At 40.1% G+C, this 19,046-nt stretch overlaps 1 protein-coding gene across 2 annotated transcripts in view; it reads right to left on the reverse strand.

The window, feature by feature from the left end:
- Positions 1-10,752: 10,752 nt before the first annotated feature.
- LOC125886954 (zinc finger BED domain-containing protein 5) overlaps positions 10,753-19,046 on the reverse strand; it is a 33,707-nt gene continuing 25,413 nt past the window's right edge. Inside the window, exons 1-2 of one of the 2 annotated variants that reach the window (XM_049573487.1) lie at positions 12,253-12,390; positions 10,753-12,088 (exon numbers count right to left, since the gene is read on the reverse strand). In XM_049573487.1, the coding sequence (XP_049429444.1) occupies positions 10,791-12,074 (1,284 nt within the window). In that variant the 5' untranslated portion in view covers positions 12,075-12,088; positions 12,253-12,390 and the 3' untranslated portion in view covers positions 10,753-10,790. Of the gene's footprint in view, positions 12,089-12,252; positions 12,391-19,046 lie in introns of those variants that run through there. The other variant, XM_049573401.1, reaches the window with a different exon arrangement.

The raw sequence follows: 19,046 nt of genomic DNA on the forward strand, positions 1-19,046 counted from the left end.
TTGGCCTCGAACAGTCTGCCCTGCCTAAAACACAGCGCTCGTCTCACTTCTGTAAACCAAACGGATGCTTTATTTTATATCATCTTAAATCAGAAAGCAGGAACAGATGCAATAAAAAAGTTGACGAATCAGTTATGCTAAAGATGGACAGTGCACGCAGTTTGATACAGTGGCTCTCGATGAAACCAACAGCTACTTAATTCATTTATGTTTTGGTTTTAAAAAGGGGCCGATGCGCCTTTAACAAGCAGTAGATGTCAGGTGACTCGGCAGGATGAAAAAATAAAAAAGCTCCGATGCAGAAAGCAGCCTCTGCTCACACAATAGTCGGCGAAAAGAGCTTGTAGTAAAAAGAGCAAGGGAGAGGTAGATAGAGAGTTCGCAAATAGCTGCGTTACATGGGAGGGGTCAGAATAGCAAAAACAAGGAGAGGACGGATGAAAGCGGTGTTGCGGCCTTCGCACTACACTGTCTGCCTGAGTTATTCTGGAAGCTGACACTGTATTCTTGTAAACACTGGGAGCGCTTGTCGAAATCGAGGATATTTTAATCTTTTGTCTGGGTCAAAGTACACGGCCGTAACACAATGATGGCCATTATGCACTGATTCGATTATCAATATCGGAAATATAACTCATCAGCACAACTGCTGTTTTTTTCTAAGAAGCCAAAACACTAAAGTAGCAGTGGAGAGGATTAGGGAGTGACAGACAGGGAAATTGTCCCCGAAAGACACATGAAGGTTTTGGATTAGTTGCTACGTCACCTTTTCCCATCAACAGGACAACAGCGTCTGAGACACTGACAAGGCAGATAACGCTGGTCTTTTAATGCCAGACCTACAAATAGAACCCAGTGAGTTTTCCACGATAATTGTCTCGGTATTGTGCTGTCATTTCAAAAGAAAAAGGGAACAGTAGCACTGACAGGAGACGTCTCAAATGAGCTCTCTATCGATACACTGCACCGCATGCCTTTTAGCAACGGCCAACGGGGGTTTGTACTAATGAATGCGTACCTATTTCAGAGGCCTGGTTTTTGCCATCTTGCACCACAGTCTACCCCACTTGGACCAGGAGCCAGACTGGATGCCTGAGGCCGACCCAGGAGAGGACACAGTATCCTATTGTGCAGTACAAAGAAGTCTACAGGGAGCTGCGGAGATCTATTTTTCCACAGTATGATTCATAGAGTTTTTGTTGGGGTTCATCTCTGGTGCCAGCCGGCTGCCGTGCCCTTTCTTACACTCAGATCTTCGTCATCTGATGCACTTATAATGCTAGGAATTGAGCTGCAGTGTCATTCTTAGAGGAACTGGCCATGACTCAGTGGTTCTTCCCTGTGGTCACGGTGCCAACAAAGCATCTGCATCTTACTGAGTTTCTGGTTGCACTTCTGTCTGTCGCTCTCTGCGGAGAGAGCCAAAATACAGCTCAAATATTTGGAAATATCTCAAATTGATCAACTCATAGACTAAAGTATGCTGCGTTCATAGTCAGTAAAATGTTTGTGCAAATATTTCACCTCAGCATGTGCGACCAAACAGGTGGGTATTCTGTTTCCATTTAAATAACCAAAAGTCGAGATGATGGTGATAAAACCTTCTTTTTTCCATCTCAACAGCAGGGCAGCATTTCAAATAAACTGCAGAGGTTTACATGGGCAAAAAGAAGATTGCAGTGCATGTCTAAGAAATCAGACATCCCTATCAAATAACCACGAGAAGAACAAATCTGTGCCCTAAGGAGCTGGAATTTTATTACCTCCGTAAATGCAGCCAGAGCAAAAACAAATCGGTTATTTAACTAACTGCCTGCGCAGCAATGTTTTCCGTCTTGGTCCATTTGTCCAGAGTGTGCTATTACCATCCCGTGTCCATGTCTGTTTATCTTTATTGAAATAATATTCTTGCAGATGGCCAATCTATAAAGAAAGTATCCTCTAAAACACGTCCATCCTTACAAGCAAAGCAGTGAGTATATTAAAGAGTTCGGAAAGGAGCATCTGTCTAATGGAGAATTAAATTAGTATGAATTTAATGCTATTCCCTCACACATGGATGTACCACTGTGTGCCCAGTAATAAGATGAGCCACTTTAATTAACGGTATTACAGTAATTTAGTTGGCAAAATGTGTTCAACATGTTGACTGATTTCATTGTCTTAATCTGATAGCGAAAGCGAGCGTGGCAGAGTTCCATGTCTGACTGTGCGTCTTAGCTCACATAATGCAAATCAGTTATTAAAAATGTGTTTAGAAGTGATGACAGTAATGTTTTTTGTCCTAATTACAGAAGGGGGACTTGGCATCCGAATGTGGGTTTTATTAAAGGCATCCTCCCCAGGGAACTGGTTTCAGATGGTGTCTTAGAGTATAAAATCCCATCTAGCACCATTTGAAATCGGTGTTCTTGAGCGGGAACAGACTTCAGGCATGACGACAGTGACATTTCAATTTGGAGGCAGTTTTTGCATCCAATCTATTCCAGATTTCAGTCGAGTTAATCAGTTAATACATGTGCCTATTGGTTTTCTGGATCAGATCTCGATACGGCTCATGCTCCAGTGACGAAGAGAAAAGACAGCCTTGGATAATTGCAGTCTTCTTACCAGCTGCATGGCCACCCTCTTAACCAAGGCTGACCGTTTTCGTCTGGTGTTCAGAGTTTCCATCATGTCTAGCACCATTTGAAATCGGTTACAATGTGGAGGGACTATCAACAAAGCTCTTGCTCCTGCAGCTGCATAAAGAGTTCCCCAAAAGGTCCACAAGATGGCAGCATTGCACTGTCATCCATGTTATTATTCAACAGTATCAAGTCTTTTTTTTGGTCTTCAGAATCACTGAAGCAGCCAAGGTTTTTCTGGATGACCCTGCTCAGGTTCGTGACCTGTTCCTTTGAGTTCTTTTTTGTTGGTCTGTTTGCTCTTTTTCAGAGTCCAGTTTCTTCTGTAAATCACGTTGCCGTCACTCAGCCGTGTTGTGTTCAAGTTCCAGCCACGGCTATCTTATCCTGTTCTTTTTCTCCAGGGACAGATGATAAACAGAGATTATCAGGTCAAATGCTTCCGTAGTTCGAAAGGTTGTGTGTCTGCCCACTGCAGAGCTGTTAAATTATGTGTTTTTTCTTATATTTAAATATAAAAATAGTCCACATTTTTCTGTAAAATGAACATACTGTTATTTCCATTAATAAAGCAAAACTAGTTCAATTAAAAGTTGCATTGTTTTTTTTGCAAAGTCTCATTATAGGAAGCAGTTCAGACCTGACCCTGATTCTGTAATTATATAATTTTAATAAAACTGTGAAAAAATTAGCTCCTTGTTTTTATATAGCCAAATTAATGTCCAAGTTCAGTGTGTTTTTGGATTCTTTAATTGTCACTACCATGTCACCTCTTAACAGGAAAGACAGAAGTTTGACATCAGCGCTTTAAGGTTGTCATTAAACCATTTTTAATTATAATCTGTCACTTGTCTGACCCCAGAACACAGAGGCAATTATTTTTGAGATTTTTTTTTTCCACTTTAATTCAATTTAATTATAGCATGAAATCTTTTAATACATGCCTGCCACTGTTAGGACAGCAGGTTGGCAGAAAAAGCAATTATGAAGCTACTCTTAGTGGCCAGTTTATTAGGTACACCAGGTAAAACTAATACAGTGGTCTTGCAATAAATATACCTTTATGAAGGTTGTGTTTAAACTGTTTTAGAGAGGTGTCGATTCATCTGTAAGGCCATTTCAGAGGCTACACACAATTGTATTGTGTTATGCTGACAGGTGTTTCTATTATTAGTCCACCCAAATTATATCAGTGAGGGCAGGCCAAATAGCAGATAGTGCCCCAGTATGTAACTGAATGTAAACACGTGTAAATGACAAACACAGTCAGCCAAACCCTATTTCAGTTATTACTTTGAGCTTTTTGCAGCTCTACTGTGATGAATTACATACCTGCTGTCAGTTTTAGCATCATTTATCACTACCGTCGCACCGGCTTTACAGCTTCTCATTCCTCTGACATTTCTTTTTCTAGACAGTAACAGTGCCCCGCCTGTTAACTGCTAAGTAGTCATCCACCACAGCTCTCTAATGACTCCCCTGTACCTACTGACCTTCTCAAACAGAGCGATAAGTGTCGTGGAGCTAAGTCAAAGCTAAATTGAAAAGTCTTAAAATACAGAATGGCTATCATGACCTTATTTTTATCTCTGGAGTTCATAAGAAGCCAACTTGGCGAATGAGTAAGGGAGATATTCTTAGCAGATGGTGTTGCTATATCGACAATAAACAAGAACATGTCCACTTGTAAACTTGCTCAATGTCTTTTCACTCTGAAAGCAAATGTGAGTCATAAGGAGTGTCGAGATTAAACATGACATCATCAGCAGCATCACCAGTGCTTGATTCCACCCTGCTCTGCCTGAGCTTGCCCAGTCTGCCTCACTGTGATGTGGTTAACTGTGAGTGGTGTCCTTGGTTGCGTAAAGTTACATTCATAATTTTCCCTTGACCTCAGCAGATGTGGGAGGAGGACTGGCGATTAAAATGACAGATTGGTAGCATGAAGATTAAAGATTTAAAGTGACTTTTGAAAGAAGAAACAGCATGTTCATTCTCAGTGAAAAGTTGAATTCATGAGCATTTAAACACCCCCCTGCTCTACTCAGTACTCTGAGAGACTGTGCTGCTACAGCCTCAGTTGGTCCAGTATGATCAGTGTCCTATGGTGGCTGATGTTAGAAAACTTTAGATGTCACTGTTTAATTCAGTTAAGGTTGGGATGTATTCTGACTAGTCTGTGGCATGTTGTTCAACCACATAGAGAGGCAAAAGTGTATAACTGAAAGGCCACACTTCAAGGCAAAGGGAAAGGCCAGCTGTCATAGAGAGAATAAGATATGATAAGTGTTTAAATATGGTCTGTCCTGAAAGGCATTCAAACAGTGCTCCAGGGATGATGTTTTTCTGTTGGATGATGCGGAAGTTAGCATCGCCCTTGTTTCCTCGCCAGGAGACATTTATACTTGTGTAGTGGTTTGTCTGTGTCACTCTGCAGTTACACCTCCAAAACACTCGGTGGTGCGGTTACTATGAAGTACTGTAAAGTGTAATTGATTCAAAACACACATTAAACACACATTAAACATGGCTTAACAGTGACAGTTTCAAACACAACTACACAAGTCAGCTTCACTATAACTCACAGCATTCACAGACAAAGCACTTGTCTTTACCTGGACACATTTTCACCACAAATACAACATGCTAACGTTATTGGCACAAGCCTATGGCATTTTACATTGTATAAATTAGCCTAGAGGCAAGCTACCTTTTCCTCTTCATATGAAACCAGGGAAAACAGCAACATGGTAACGTTACACCGTTACAAGGTTACAAAATTCAGCTCCATTACAACTCACAAACAAATGTAACATGCTAACGTTATTAGCACAAGCCTATGGCATTTTACATTGTATAAATTAGCCTAGTGGCTAGTGGATATCTCTTTACTCATGTGAAGCCTGGGACAACGGTAACATTTAACAAAGGTAACGTTACAAAATTCAGCTCCATTACAACTCACAAACAAATGTAACATGCTAACGTTATTAGCACAAGCCTATGGCATTTTACATTGTATAAATGAGCCTAGAGGCAAGCTACCTTTTCATATGAAACCAGGGAAAACAGCAACATTTAACAAAGGTATTGTTACAAAATTCAGCTCCATTACAACTCACAAACAAATGTAACATGCTAACGTTATTAGCACAAGCCTATGGCATTTTACATTGTTTAAATTAGCCTAGTGGCTAGTGGATATCTCTTTACTCATATGAAGCCTGGGACAACGGTAACATTTAACAAAGGTAACGTTATAAAATTCAGCTCCATTACAGCTCACAAGCTTCACTAATAAAACAACTGTCTTATACTAAACACGTTTTCCAAACAAATACAACATGCTAACGTTATTAGCACAAGCCTATGGTATTTTACATCGTATATATTAGCCTAGCGACAAGCTGATATTTCCTCTGCTCATATGAAGCCAGGATAAATCACACACAAGACTTAAAATGCTATTTTTGTGGAGACTTTATTGTCTTCACAATTTATTGTATCTTATATGTGAAATTAAAGTAAATTAAAGCTCACTCAGCTCCAATGAGGGAAATGGTTTCAGCTTACAAAAGTCTGTGTCACCACGACATGTAGTTACATTTCTGGGGAGGTGCACATCAGGCTTTGGTGTAAGCTCCAGTAGGTTCTTACTTACATGTTTTGTTCAGCAAGATGTGTCACTGTCCTTATTTTTTAAGCCTAAATGCAGTCACACGGAGTAAAAAGCTAACGTTACAGAGTACAAACAAACTACACTAAGGTCACCATCACAACAAGACTGTAAAGCTGTGTTTGGTGTGATGATGTTCTGTAGTCTTTTTTAGCCACTTACATGCAACTGCCCTTTTTTAAGACACATAAAAGCTTTAAAGTTCCAGAGTGGTGTGTTTACTGACATATGTTAGGCTGTAGAAAATAACAGTAAAGTCTCTTATGCTTGTGTTAACCACAGACCTTATTTCAGGCATGTAAACAAAAACCCACTGACTTTGAGACGAGGGACCCGGGAGTGCTAAAATCCTAACTCATTTCTGGGTGGTAGGACTCATTCCTGGGGTACTGTATAGTGTTATAGACATGTTTAGAGGAGACCAGGTGTGGTTTTTGTGTTCGAACTCTTAAATTTTGACAAAGTACCCTTGTTTGTCCTCTACAAATTTCAATGTTTCCCACAATGATATCACAGAATTCAACAACTGATATCAAATACAAGGAGTTCATTGCTCCGTGCTTTTGGCCAGCTAACGCTGCCTAGGATTAAGTGATATGAAATAGGTTTTTGAAATGGAAAAGTGACGTGGGAGACAATCTTGCACCAGTAAAAGCTGCAGAGTGTGGTGAGAAAATATGACCCTGAATTAATTACATTTGGATTCATAATGGCAGGCAGTGACGCTGTGTGGTGAATGTGGTGAAATCCTGCCATCGAAGCGCCAGAGACACGTAAACACAATGCAGTCAGGATGTGTTGGGAAGCCAAAAGAATGTTTCCTAAGGAGAAGGAGTGGGCCTCAGTTACAACAGAAATTCATCTCAACATTAGCAGCTGACAGTGACACAACACACAGTTGCAGCCAAGTTTATTTTTTTGTCTTTTTTTGTCATGATTTTCTCAACATCAAAATGTGACATCTCTCCTGTCCTACAGGCTGTCCCTTTTGCACAGCTGTCGATTTGGCACTGTTGCTTTTTAAAGTTTATTTATTTAACCTTTATTTAACCAGGAAGTCCCGTTGAGATTGAAAATCTCTTTTACAGAGATCTGGCCAAGGTAGCTGCCAATCAAAACACATTTAAAATGCAACAAATACAACATATAATACAGAAATCCACAATAAAACAACAACTATTCAAACATAGTGGCCTCTCAAGAAAAACAAGCGCATGTCTCTGTCACCATATTCTTTGTGATGCCCTTAAACTCATTAATGGATACTACCTGCGCTGCTAGCGTAAAGGCGAGACAACTCTGTCCCCCCATTCTGTGATCGTACTTTTTATACAGAACGGTGCAGCAGAATAACGGTGCAACGTTTCCGCCTTGAACTGGCAGTGTAAAAGGGGTTATTGTATAGCTAGCTGCAGCTGCATGGTGGTTTAAAATTAGCAAAGAAAAAGTACCTCACATTACCTAAGAGATTCTTCTCTACTGTAACACAAGTTATATAATTCTACTTTCAACAATAGTCAGTTCCAATTCAAATACTGACTTGGTCCAAGAAATTACTTTCATACCTGAAAATCAGTGTTTTAGCTTTCAAATCTGCACACTTCTTCAAAGAGCTGTGAAATTCCACATGCAAGGTAAAACAGGAAGTGGTCAAACAAAAATTTGTTACATGACTCTTTAGGCACTGATTAGACTCACAAGTCAGTCTTTAGATGCTTTGCTTAACTAAAGACTGATGACTTTCTCCCTGATTTTGTGTTTAGATGGGCGGATACAATTTCAGAGTTTAAAAAACTCCCTACATTACAGAACCAATAGTAAATCCGCAGGGCGGTCCTTCGGTGGCTTGCTGAACTCTTGTGCTTGTAAACAGTCCGACTGCGTTAAAAGTTTTAAACAAAGTCGCTGTGGACTGAGCACACATTTGATAAAACAGACTTAAATCTCTCGGCATCCATTTTCAAGCTCTCTGTGTGTTTGTTTCCTTGCGGACGAGAAAAGGGGGAGCGCGCATTTCCTGGAGGGCGTGTCCTTTTAAAAAATGCAAGAGGCGTTGCTTTGTTGCCGGCTGTTTTCTCCGGTGTGTTAAACACACTTTAGAAAGGAGTGTCCCCAGACTATCAGAAGGTGAAGATCTCTGATTGTCTGGTGGCGAGACTAGGCACTGACACACCAAGCCGAACAAAATCAAAAAACGAACATGACAGGAGGTAACTTTCCAAACCAGCAGATGGCAGTAGCCTGTATTCCGCATTCAAGAAGGGAAACTGGAAGACCCTCATGATGCTAGTAGTGATGCTAATGTGTGTCAATGAACTATAGCAAAAACAAGTCTTAGCTTATGCAACAAGCTTGTTTTGATCTCAAACCCTCTCGACTTTAGCCATTTGTTTACTTTCCTCATCCAATTGCTCTTAACAGGTGCTGAGCTGAACTGCCAGTCAGATTGATTTCATTCACCATGGGTCCGCTGTCTCTGACACTGATTCTCACACCACAAAATCGACACACACCCCAAAAACTATGGTGGCAGTCACCGCCAGCCCGACACTGACTGACGTCTGACTGTCGGCTTGGTGCGTCAGGCCTTAAGGCCATCTGTCTTGTTAAAAGTGGTGCTGTAACTATAATCCCTTTGTCACAGTCATACCTGGTTTCCCCTGCATGGAGCAATAGGTAAGCTAGGAAAAAAGAAGGCTTGGAGGAGAAGTTCAAACCCTCCTTTCTTTCTCACCTCCACACACCTGGTCGAAGGCTGTGTGAGGTGAGTGTGAGTATCTGAAGGGGGTTTCAGATGCTGTTGAACCACCAACCCACACTTATGTTCAAGTGTACCTGTTCCTTTATCCTACATTTAATCTACATTCAATTGGTCCTTATTGAGTGGCTGCTCCTTGCTTCAGTATAAGTTGTGCAACATAAGAGCCCTTATAAAGAACGGTACTATACAGCTGATGCTCATGGCTTTATGTTCTGAGCTTTTTTCCTCTCACTGAAGTAGAAGTGGAAGCAGGCTGCTCAAGTAAGACTAATAATCCATATTGTTGAAGGTGCTTATACTAAGAGCGGCTCTATTAAAAGCATGTAAACATTTACTTTGAGATCACTGCCACACTGATGGCAGGGTATCCACGCTTAACATCTGTTTCTGGACTAAAGCCCAGGCTTCAGTGGGAACCATTTATGTCTTGTTTGTCTTAAGTTTAAAGATCTCCATCCGCCCTACTCATGAGAACAGCTTTTAAAGAGGAGCTTCAAGTCTTTTAACCAACAAGTGTTTATCCGTTCATTCTTCTTTTTTATCGCCCACAGCAAAGTCCGTTGTGACATAACCGCTCTCACCACACTCGCTCACCACATTACGTGTAACCATACTAGTAATTCACTACAGTTCTATGAATCATAAATGAGGCTATGTATTCCCCAGGATTTGCTTTGGTCAGGCTGGAAGGTTTGTTTTGCATTGCCACAGCAACATGTGTTGGCCTGAGGGTGTGTGAGAGGTAGTTCCTGTTTTTTGTTTAACACGTGTAAACCTCCACATGTGTAAACCTGGATCACTTCCTCTGCGGTGAGATCCCCTCTCCAGACATGCTTGATCACGTGACTGGAAGGGAATAAAGCTGAGGGTCTTGTGCAGGACTGAGGGGCGGATTTCCTGCACCTTGAGCCCTGGCACTATAACAATGGTGTCATGTACAGAGTAATGATACTTTACAGTCGGTAAGTATTTTTTGGGAGTATCTGTACTTTACTTGACTTTTTATATCTCTGTCAACTTTCACTTTTACTCCACTACATTTCTTAAATGAAATAAATAGAGGAGACCAGGGATAGTAATGTTTTTGACATTTCTGTCTGTATCTTGGAACTCTTTAAACCAGTGGTTTTCAAAGTGTGGGATAGTGGGCCTCCCCTAAGAGAACTCAAAAGCAGCTGTGCTCCCCCACCCCCTATTATTATTACTTTTATTACTGTTATTGATGTTGCTTTGTATGTTCCACGCAGGCTTAAAAAAAAGGTTTCAAGAAAAAATGTCATACACATCTTTATTTTTTTTAAACATGTTTGTATGTTCTTGAACATATTTTTAAAACATTTTAAACATCTTTATCTGTGAATGTGCTCAAATATTTTTTTAAACACAATCTTTGTATGTTTTTTACATCTTTTTTTACACATTTTAACATCTTTGTTTTTAACATCTTTTTTTTTTACACATTTTAACATCTTTGTTTTTCACATCTTTTTAAAACACATTTTAACACCTTTGTTTTTAACATCTTTTTTTTTTTTTTTACACATTTTAACACCTTTGTGTGTTTTTAAACATATTTTGAATACATTTAAACATCTTTTTGATAAAAAAAAATTACAATTTACAATTTAACTTTTCAACTGATTTTTTTAAACACATTTTCACTCATCCGACGTTATCCCACATTAACGTTGAAACACTACACACAACACATTTGCTCACCTCGATTTTAGTGGGAACAGTGAGTCTGTGCCTTTGATGCACACAGGCGGTTGATGCGGGGATGTGCTGTAGAAAGGAATAAACGCAGATCATCCTCTACCCGCAGCCGTGACCGGTACTTGCTTTTAATCATTGTCAATGCGGAAAATCCACACTCACACAGGTAAGTGGAGGTGAAGGGGATGAACACTTTTACAGCCTTTTTGGTGAGGTGGGGGAACTCAGTCTCCACAGACAGCCAGAAGTGTGCAAGTGACACTTCACCCATCTTTTGTTTCAAGTCCATATTAGAGTTCAGCTCGACAAGGGCCTCCTCCTCTTGCAGGGTCAGTCCATCACGGGGTGTCACAGGAAAAGAGAACAGAATTCTCACCCATTGATTTGCCAAGGTCTCCTCTCCAAAATAGTCTCCAAACTGCTCACGCAACCCCTTCAAATGTGCAATGACCACCTGTTGTACACAGTTCAGTTGCAGTCCTGTTTGCTCCACAACATCCTCCAAGGTTGGGAACATTTCCACCGAGCCCTGTTCAACACGAGTGCACCAGAGGTCCAACTTTTTCCTGAATGCAGAGAAAAAGACATGGCACTCTTTGCCTTGCAGAGAAGTGTTCAGTGTGTTTATCCGGTCGAAGATATCAGACAGATATGCCTGCATTGCAACCCACTTTGCGTCCTCCATATGCTTCACCAGTGGGGAGTCGATTTCGGCGAGGAAGAGGAGGACTTCCTCGCGCAGATCACACAAGCGGGTGAGGACCTTGCCCCGCGGCAGCCACCGGACCTCAGAGTGCAGGAGCAGCTGATGGAAGTGAGCTCCCATCTCATTGCAGAGAAAAGAGAAGAGACGGGCATTCATGGCGCATGATTTAATTAGGTTTATAATTTTTACTGCCTCATCCAGGACCGTGCGCAGCTCTTTGGGCATCCTCTTGGTTGCCAAGGCCTGGCGATGGATAATACAGTGTGACCAAACAGCAGCGGGCGCAACTGCTTGCACCTGTTTTACTAGACCGCTGTGGCGGCCCGTCATTGCCCTTGCACCATCAGTACATATTCCACAACAGCGGCTCCAGTCAATATGATGCTCCTGAATGAAGTCATTCAAAGCCTTGAAGATTTCTGCTGCTCTAGTGCGCGCCGGCAGAGGATGGCAAAACAGAAACTTCTCCTGGACACTGAGCTCTTTAATAAAGCGCACATACACCATTAGCTGTGCACAGTTAGCCACATCGGTGGACTCGTCCAGCTGAATGGAGAAGAAAGGGCTCTCACGGATAGCGTCCAGCATCTGCTCCTTGTCTGCTGAGTGAAATGACATATTTGGCTCTTACAGTAACGTTACGAAATAAGTATTATGACAAAAACTTAAGATATTGAAAGCTTTTTACTTAACACTTAAATTACTTTTTAACATTATTGGTGTTTGTGTGTGTTTGTGCTTGTCTGTACTGTACAAACTAACTTACTTTAGCTAAAACATTAGCAGAAACAGACTGCCTGAACAATACCTTTATAGATACATAATAAACGTGTTTTAAATTTGAGGAATTTAACTACACAGCAGGGAATGTTATTACAAAAAGAAGTTAAGTTAAAAAAAATACTTCAACTTAAAATGTTTTTTTTTCCCTTCTAAACTTGGCTGTGTCTGCTACAGGGAGTTAATTCCCCTATAATTTTAATAATAACTAGATACCAGACCCCAAGATGGCACCTAGTCATTCCTATGGAGTGACTGGCGCATACACCAAAACAAATTTCTAGCATCCGATTTTACGTCCACGGTATGTGACTTTACTAAACACACAGTAGTGTCTCTCCGGCTGGCCACGCCCACAAGTTCTGTTTAGCTCATAAACTTTACAGATATTTCAAATGCTCTTGTCAGCTCAAGAAAAATTTAAAAAATATAAAACGACTATGGTTCAAAATTCCATAATAGAAAGAGTCATACTTGACATAGTTTGCAATTTGAAGTCTCCTGTCAACAGTTTTACAGACGTCTTTTCTACAGTGGTGGTCAATGGGGAGAACGCTTTAAGGGCCGTTTCATAGTCGACGCACGCAACATGAGCAAGCAACGCGAGCGATGCACTTCCTTTCACATTGAACACAAGTGACACGGGCAACACTTGAAATGCAATACATTGCTCGCGCAATAGGGGGTACCAGAGTCACCGGTACATTCCGGCTAGCTAGTACTGCTGTAGCTAGCTAGTACTGCTATTTTATTAGAGTGCAGGGCACTAGAACTGTCATATAAATGGGGGTGTGCCCGTACGTGTTCGCAAAATTTTTCCTCCTTGCCCGCCATATTTCTTTCATCTGCTTCTTCTGTGGATAACAAAAAGTGGTTAATTTCAAGTACATTGCTTGCATTATCACCCCCGCTGGCAACGCATGGTATTACACGTGTCGCTGCGCCGCGTATCAAAAAACGCATTTTCAGACGTAAGCATGCATCATGGCGGCCAATGCATCTCGATGCCAATGTGTTCATGTCTGCGTGCCTTTGCAACGACTATGAAACGACCTTAAGGTTGCAGGGGATTTTTTTCACTGCAATACCGCAAATGACCACTGGGAAAAACTGGCTGAAAGGCTGAGCAGCTTTCCTGGGGGCTTGCTAATTTCTCATGAGAAATAAAGACTAAACTGAGCATGTGGGGAGTGAATCAGGTGATTTGTAGCTTGTTTTTAGTTGCAGAAATTGAAAGTTTTACAACTATTCCCTGTCTCCCCTACTTTTACTCCGATACATTTCCCCTAAGCATCTTTGTTACTTTGTTACTACAAAATAAAACTGGAAGGTTTGGTGAATCTGTTTGCAGCTTGCAAATTACATAACTGTTAATCACACAAGGACAAGTGCAAACAAGTGCTCTTGAAGCAGTCAGTTTCAATTTCCAGTGAAGCGAAAGCTGCATGTCAGATCAGTTGCTGTTGCCACAGTTTTGCTCAGCCCGGATGCACCAAATCTCATCTGTCATTTTAAGATTGGGGAGTGGAGTACACAGCAGAGAAGGCGAGTAATGATTCAAGGAGATAAATATGTGACAGGTAACTGTGGTGACTGCTCTACTGTAGTGTCTCAGCCCTGTAGGTCAGAGGTTTTCTCTATCTTTACGTTGCGGAGAAGACATTGTTATCTTCAAATGTGATGTAGGCTCCATTTTTAAGGTGGTGTACATGTTAAGAAGAAACATTTAATTCTCAAAATTCTGACCGCTTGCTTTGCTATTGCCAGCATTTACTTGTACTTTTACATTCAATACGTAGGTACATTGAAGTACAAGTGTGGCTTCCAGATACTTCATCCACCACTGCACTGTAAAGTGGGATCATGATCTTAAAAAGTTGATGTCATGGGAGGCAGTTTAAAGTCCAGCTGCAGTGCGTTGTATTTGATTTAAAACTTCCTGAAAGCGAATGATTGGTTCTGACACTGAAATGACTATGAATGTATCCAGCTCAGTCAAGTAAACCCTCCATAAGTATCATTATAAATGTGTATAGTGTCAATATGTTTTGAAACACACTTACATGTAGTCATAAGCACATTAAATTATATATTTTATCTGATTATAAATATATTTATAAGAATTTAGTTGTTAGTAGGTGTTTTATGACACATATAAAGTCCATAGCCACATTATTCATCCTATTAAAGTGACAGTTTATAGGGAGCTTGACATAAACTAAACTAAAAAAACCTTTCTAAATGAGTCTGGCTTTGAAGAGAGCATAGATAAGTTTCACTTTCAGTCCAGTTTTAAATAGTAAGGTTTTAAATAAAAACATGTGTTTGGGAAGTGCTGAGCATACCACTGGATAAATGAGAATTTGATTATACAGCATGAGCCGTGTCAGAGTTTGAAAATGGATGTTTTGATTTATTTGGCTGTTGTTGAACGCAGCCTCCAACCAATCAATAAATCCATGTGTTTGCCATCTTCCACGGAAGCATACAAGAAAAACAAAGTTTTCCTAACAAATTCAAAGTAACACAACATGACTAGTTGATAGACACATGGTCATTTTATGGATGAAGTATTCCTTTGAAGTGTTCTGAGGAGTTAGGCCTGAGTGCTGATTCACTGTTCATTTTTGTCATGATAACTTGCAGGTCCTCTCCAACATTATCTGGTCTTCTTCTATCAAAATTCTTTCTAAGTAATGCATACCAGCTGTTACTTGCCAGGCAGGGTAAAATGCATTTTTTCTGCTGTGTTTTCTTCCACCCTGTTTTTCTCTCAAAGTCCTAAAAACCTGATTAGTTCCCACCTTGTGCAGTTCTGTCAGTCTGCTGATTGGTTTTGGATTGATTACCGCATGCTTTCAGCCTGCCTATCATCATTACAGGTCCTCAATAAAACCTGCCTCTCTTTCTGAACCTCTGCGCTTAATGGGGATTTGTACGGTGGTGTGTCTGTGTCACTCTGCAGTTACACCTCCAACACCCTAGTCAACGACGGAGGTTTCTGTAAAGTTTAGTTGATTCAAAACACACATTAAACACATTAAACGTGGGTTAATAGAGACAATTTCAAACACAAGTACACAAATCAGCTGCATTATAACTCGCAGCATTCACAGACAAACACTTGTCTTTATCTGGACACATTTTCCCCACAAATACAACATGCTAACGTTATTAGCGCAAGCCTATGACATTTTACATTGTATAAATTAGCCTAGTAGCTAGCAGACTTTTCCTCTTCTCGTATAAAACCAGGGACAACAGTAACATGTCACAAAGATCATGTTACATAATTTGGCTCCATTACAACTCACAAGGTTCACTGACAAAACAACTGTCTTATACTAAACACGTGTTGCAGAAAAAAAAAACATGCTAATGTTATTAGCACAAGCCTATGGCATTTTACATTGTATAAATTAGCCTAGCGATGAGCCGAGATTTCCTCTGCTCCTACGAAGCCAGGATAAATCACACACAAGACTTAAAATGCTATTTTAAAAAAAAAAAAAAAGAAGGTATGTGGCGGGAGGTTGAGGACAAAAGGTGAGTTGGTACTCTATACATTTCCCTCATGCAGTTATTTTGTGTTAAGAAACAACAGGTTCATCAGTTGTTGACATCCTTGTATTTGTTTGGTGAAACTAAGTTTTTGGTTTGTTTTGTTTTTAGAGGTAGAGGTTAGTTGAGGCCTGGTTTTATTGTTTTTTTTTTTTTTGGCACAACCCACAATGTCCATTCCTCTCCCCACATTTGGCAAACCTCGTGTTAAGTTTGTAAATAAATCACTTTTAATTTTTACACTTCTACTGTTTGGGAAATACAAGGCCCTTCAAACTCATTCAATTATTTGATTGCCGTGTTGTTGTCTTTTTTTGTCTCCCATTTTCAAAAAGGGACATAACACCAGCCTATGTTAACATACATTATCTTCACATTCAATGAAGCATTTGTTCATTATTAACATTAAGTATATTTATGTTTATATTTATGAGTAAAATGTTCAATGGGAGGGGTCACAATTCTTTAAAAATGTGAAAACAACCACCTAAAAGATTCATATCCCTGCATGTGCATTAAATTATTAAACACACTAAAACATTAAACTACCATGTGGCTTATAAATGCTTTATATGGTGTTTTATTGTCTATTTTATTTCACAGTATAAAAGTGTTGTGTTTTAGGTAAGTCTCAATAGTTTAACATCTTGTCCTTATCATGTTTGAAGATTTTTTAAATGAGTACAAAGTGACCTGCTGTAAAAGGAATCCCCACAAAGAGGATGCACAGACATGTCATCACCTTCACCAGCAGTATATGGACTCATGGAAATGGCATTGAAAACAAGTTCCTGACCATGTGATGTTTGGGAGATAAACGGTTTTCTGCCAGTGATGATAAAGTGTGAGCCAGGATGGGTGTGGTTGGTGCTGTTGCCTACTTGCAGTGGAAAAACAGGGTTGGAAAGAGGAGGAGGGATCAATGCTTCTGATTTAGAGAGTGGAAAACTTGCTGAGACATGGACGACACCCAGAATATTTCCTGATGTCACTCTGGGTTTTATCTCTTCACATCCTGTGGTGAGGCCACATCTGACAAAGGACTGCTGAAGCCACAGAAGAGGACTGGTGAAGCTGGTTATCATGATAGTTTTTTCCATAAAAATAACGCACTTATTTGATTACGCGTACACTGTTATTTGCCTGTGCAATATTGCTATGGTCGCAAAGCTGGATCACCAGGCCAGAAACTGGTGTGTATGAACAGGGGTGCAGGTTGTGTGGTTTCACTGGGCCCCACAGGATGGAGGGGCTCATAGGGAGAGCAGGTCCTCCAACAATGGTATGGATGGAGAACGAGTTTAAAAATAATCTGTTAAAAGAACTTGTACAATTTAAAGTGGTGCCATTTGCTATATACGCCGTCAAAAAAGCAAACCCATCATGTTTTCTTTTTTCCTTTTTTTTTAAATAGTAGCAATCTATAACAAAAGTATGTGCTGATTCTACATAATATTTTTTTTTTTAAAAAAGTAATAAAATAATGATTTTTCTTTGGCATTTTTGTAATAAACAGATATGCAATGATGATTGCTGGGTAATATGTATGTTGATATTATCCAGTGTCAAGTCTCTATTTGATCATGTGACAAGATAATAGATATCGATAGTTTAGGCGCACATGTGTCAAGACTGACAAGCTGAGTACATTGCAAACCGATTGCGCACTCATGACTAGTAACTAGTTGGCACTAGAGCCGGTCATAATTACCTTACGTCACTGGTATCTAAGGAAAGGCCATTGTGTTAACAGTAGGGTGACAGGGGCACCCTACGGGGGCACTTAGAAAATAGTTTCACGTGCTAGCACCGTCAGGTCAAATTTTCATTTGTTTATTACTTTGGTTTATGACCACATATTTTTAAAACTAAAGATATTACCTTCATGTGTTTGTGTTTGGTGCTAATTAGCAAATGTTGGCTGTCAGACTCTTTGTCTTGTTTCAACGTGTTAGTCGTCTCTCCTCAATACTTTTCAACATCTGCAGCCTGTCTGGATCTCGGCTTCAAGCCTAACTATTCCAAGACATAAATGCTCAGAAATACTTTAAGAATATGAATTTCATGTTTAGAAAAGGCAAAATCATCCCTCAAAAGAGCTGATCACTGTCGTTTTTGACAAATGTTACTCAAACTGGAGTGAATTCTGATTTTGTAGGGGAACTACTTTCAGCATAGCCTGGAAATCCAGACCCAAATCTAGAAAGATTTAGGGTCTGGCCATGAGTAATGCAAATGGCCCAACTCGAGGGGCACCAAGCATGCATTTGTAAATATCACTGCACGCAACTGGATAACACTACGACCAATCAGAACAATACATGGGGTGACGTATCCAGAGCGCTACCTACGCTTTTTTATTATGCCCTGCTTGTTTTTATATTTGTATTACTATTATCTTATATTATAAATTATGTTATGTACTGTATGATGTATCTAAAGCACATTGAGTTTATGCTTGTCATATATAAAATAGAAATAAAGTTGACTTGACTTGCAAAGGAAAAAAAATAGAATATCGCCAGTCTTACTGTTTAAATCAAAATATTTTTTAAAAACCTGCAGACAAATGGATGCAGCTCCAACATAAAGAACCACCACAGATGCTTTTTTTCTGTGTGGGGGGGGGCTGGGTTTGGAGGATGGTTGAAGACTTCTACAAAGACCACTGCTGTTGTCGAGGTTTCTGAAAAAAAAAAAAAGGGCAAACCCCTGCTCTCTGTTAATACACTGTCTGTCCGCATAACTAAGATGAATAACTCTGATGATGAGTGCACATCCTGTTTATGACCGTGCGTTTCTTCTCCAGACAGAAGTTCATCTTCGACACACTGAAGTAAACTGTAAAATGGGACCAGTAATGATTTAGTTCTTTTGAAGCAGAAACAAGAAATCCTCTCTTTTGATCCCAAACAGGGACACTTAAGGCCTCTGGCACTACAGCAGTCCAGGGTACAATGAAACAGTGTAACCGCATTTTATTATGGGGATTTTCTCTGTGCTGGTCCACACCCCTGCCAGGATAATAGCTTGGTCCTTCACTGCTGCCATGGCTGTGAATGCAACCCATGTAGTTTCTCCTTTAAGGCACGAAAACAGCTTCTTTGTAAAACTGGTACTTTGTGATACATGACCAATTCTTCAACGTGCGCTCCAAGGTTGTTTTTCAATAAGAACTCCTTTTAAATAATTTGCCGTACCTCAAAACACAGCACAAAA

Source organism: Epinephelus fuscoguttatus, linkage group LG1, assembly GCF_011397635.1.
Source record: "Epinephelus fuscoguttatus linkage group LG1, E.fuscoguttatus.final_Chr_v1".
In the NCBI taxonomy this organism is placed as follows: Eukaryota; Metazoa; Chordata; class Actinopteri; order Perciformes; family Serranidae; genus Epinephelus; species Epinephelus fuscoguttatus.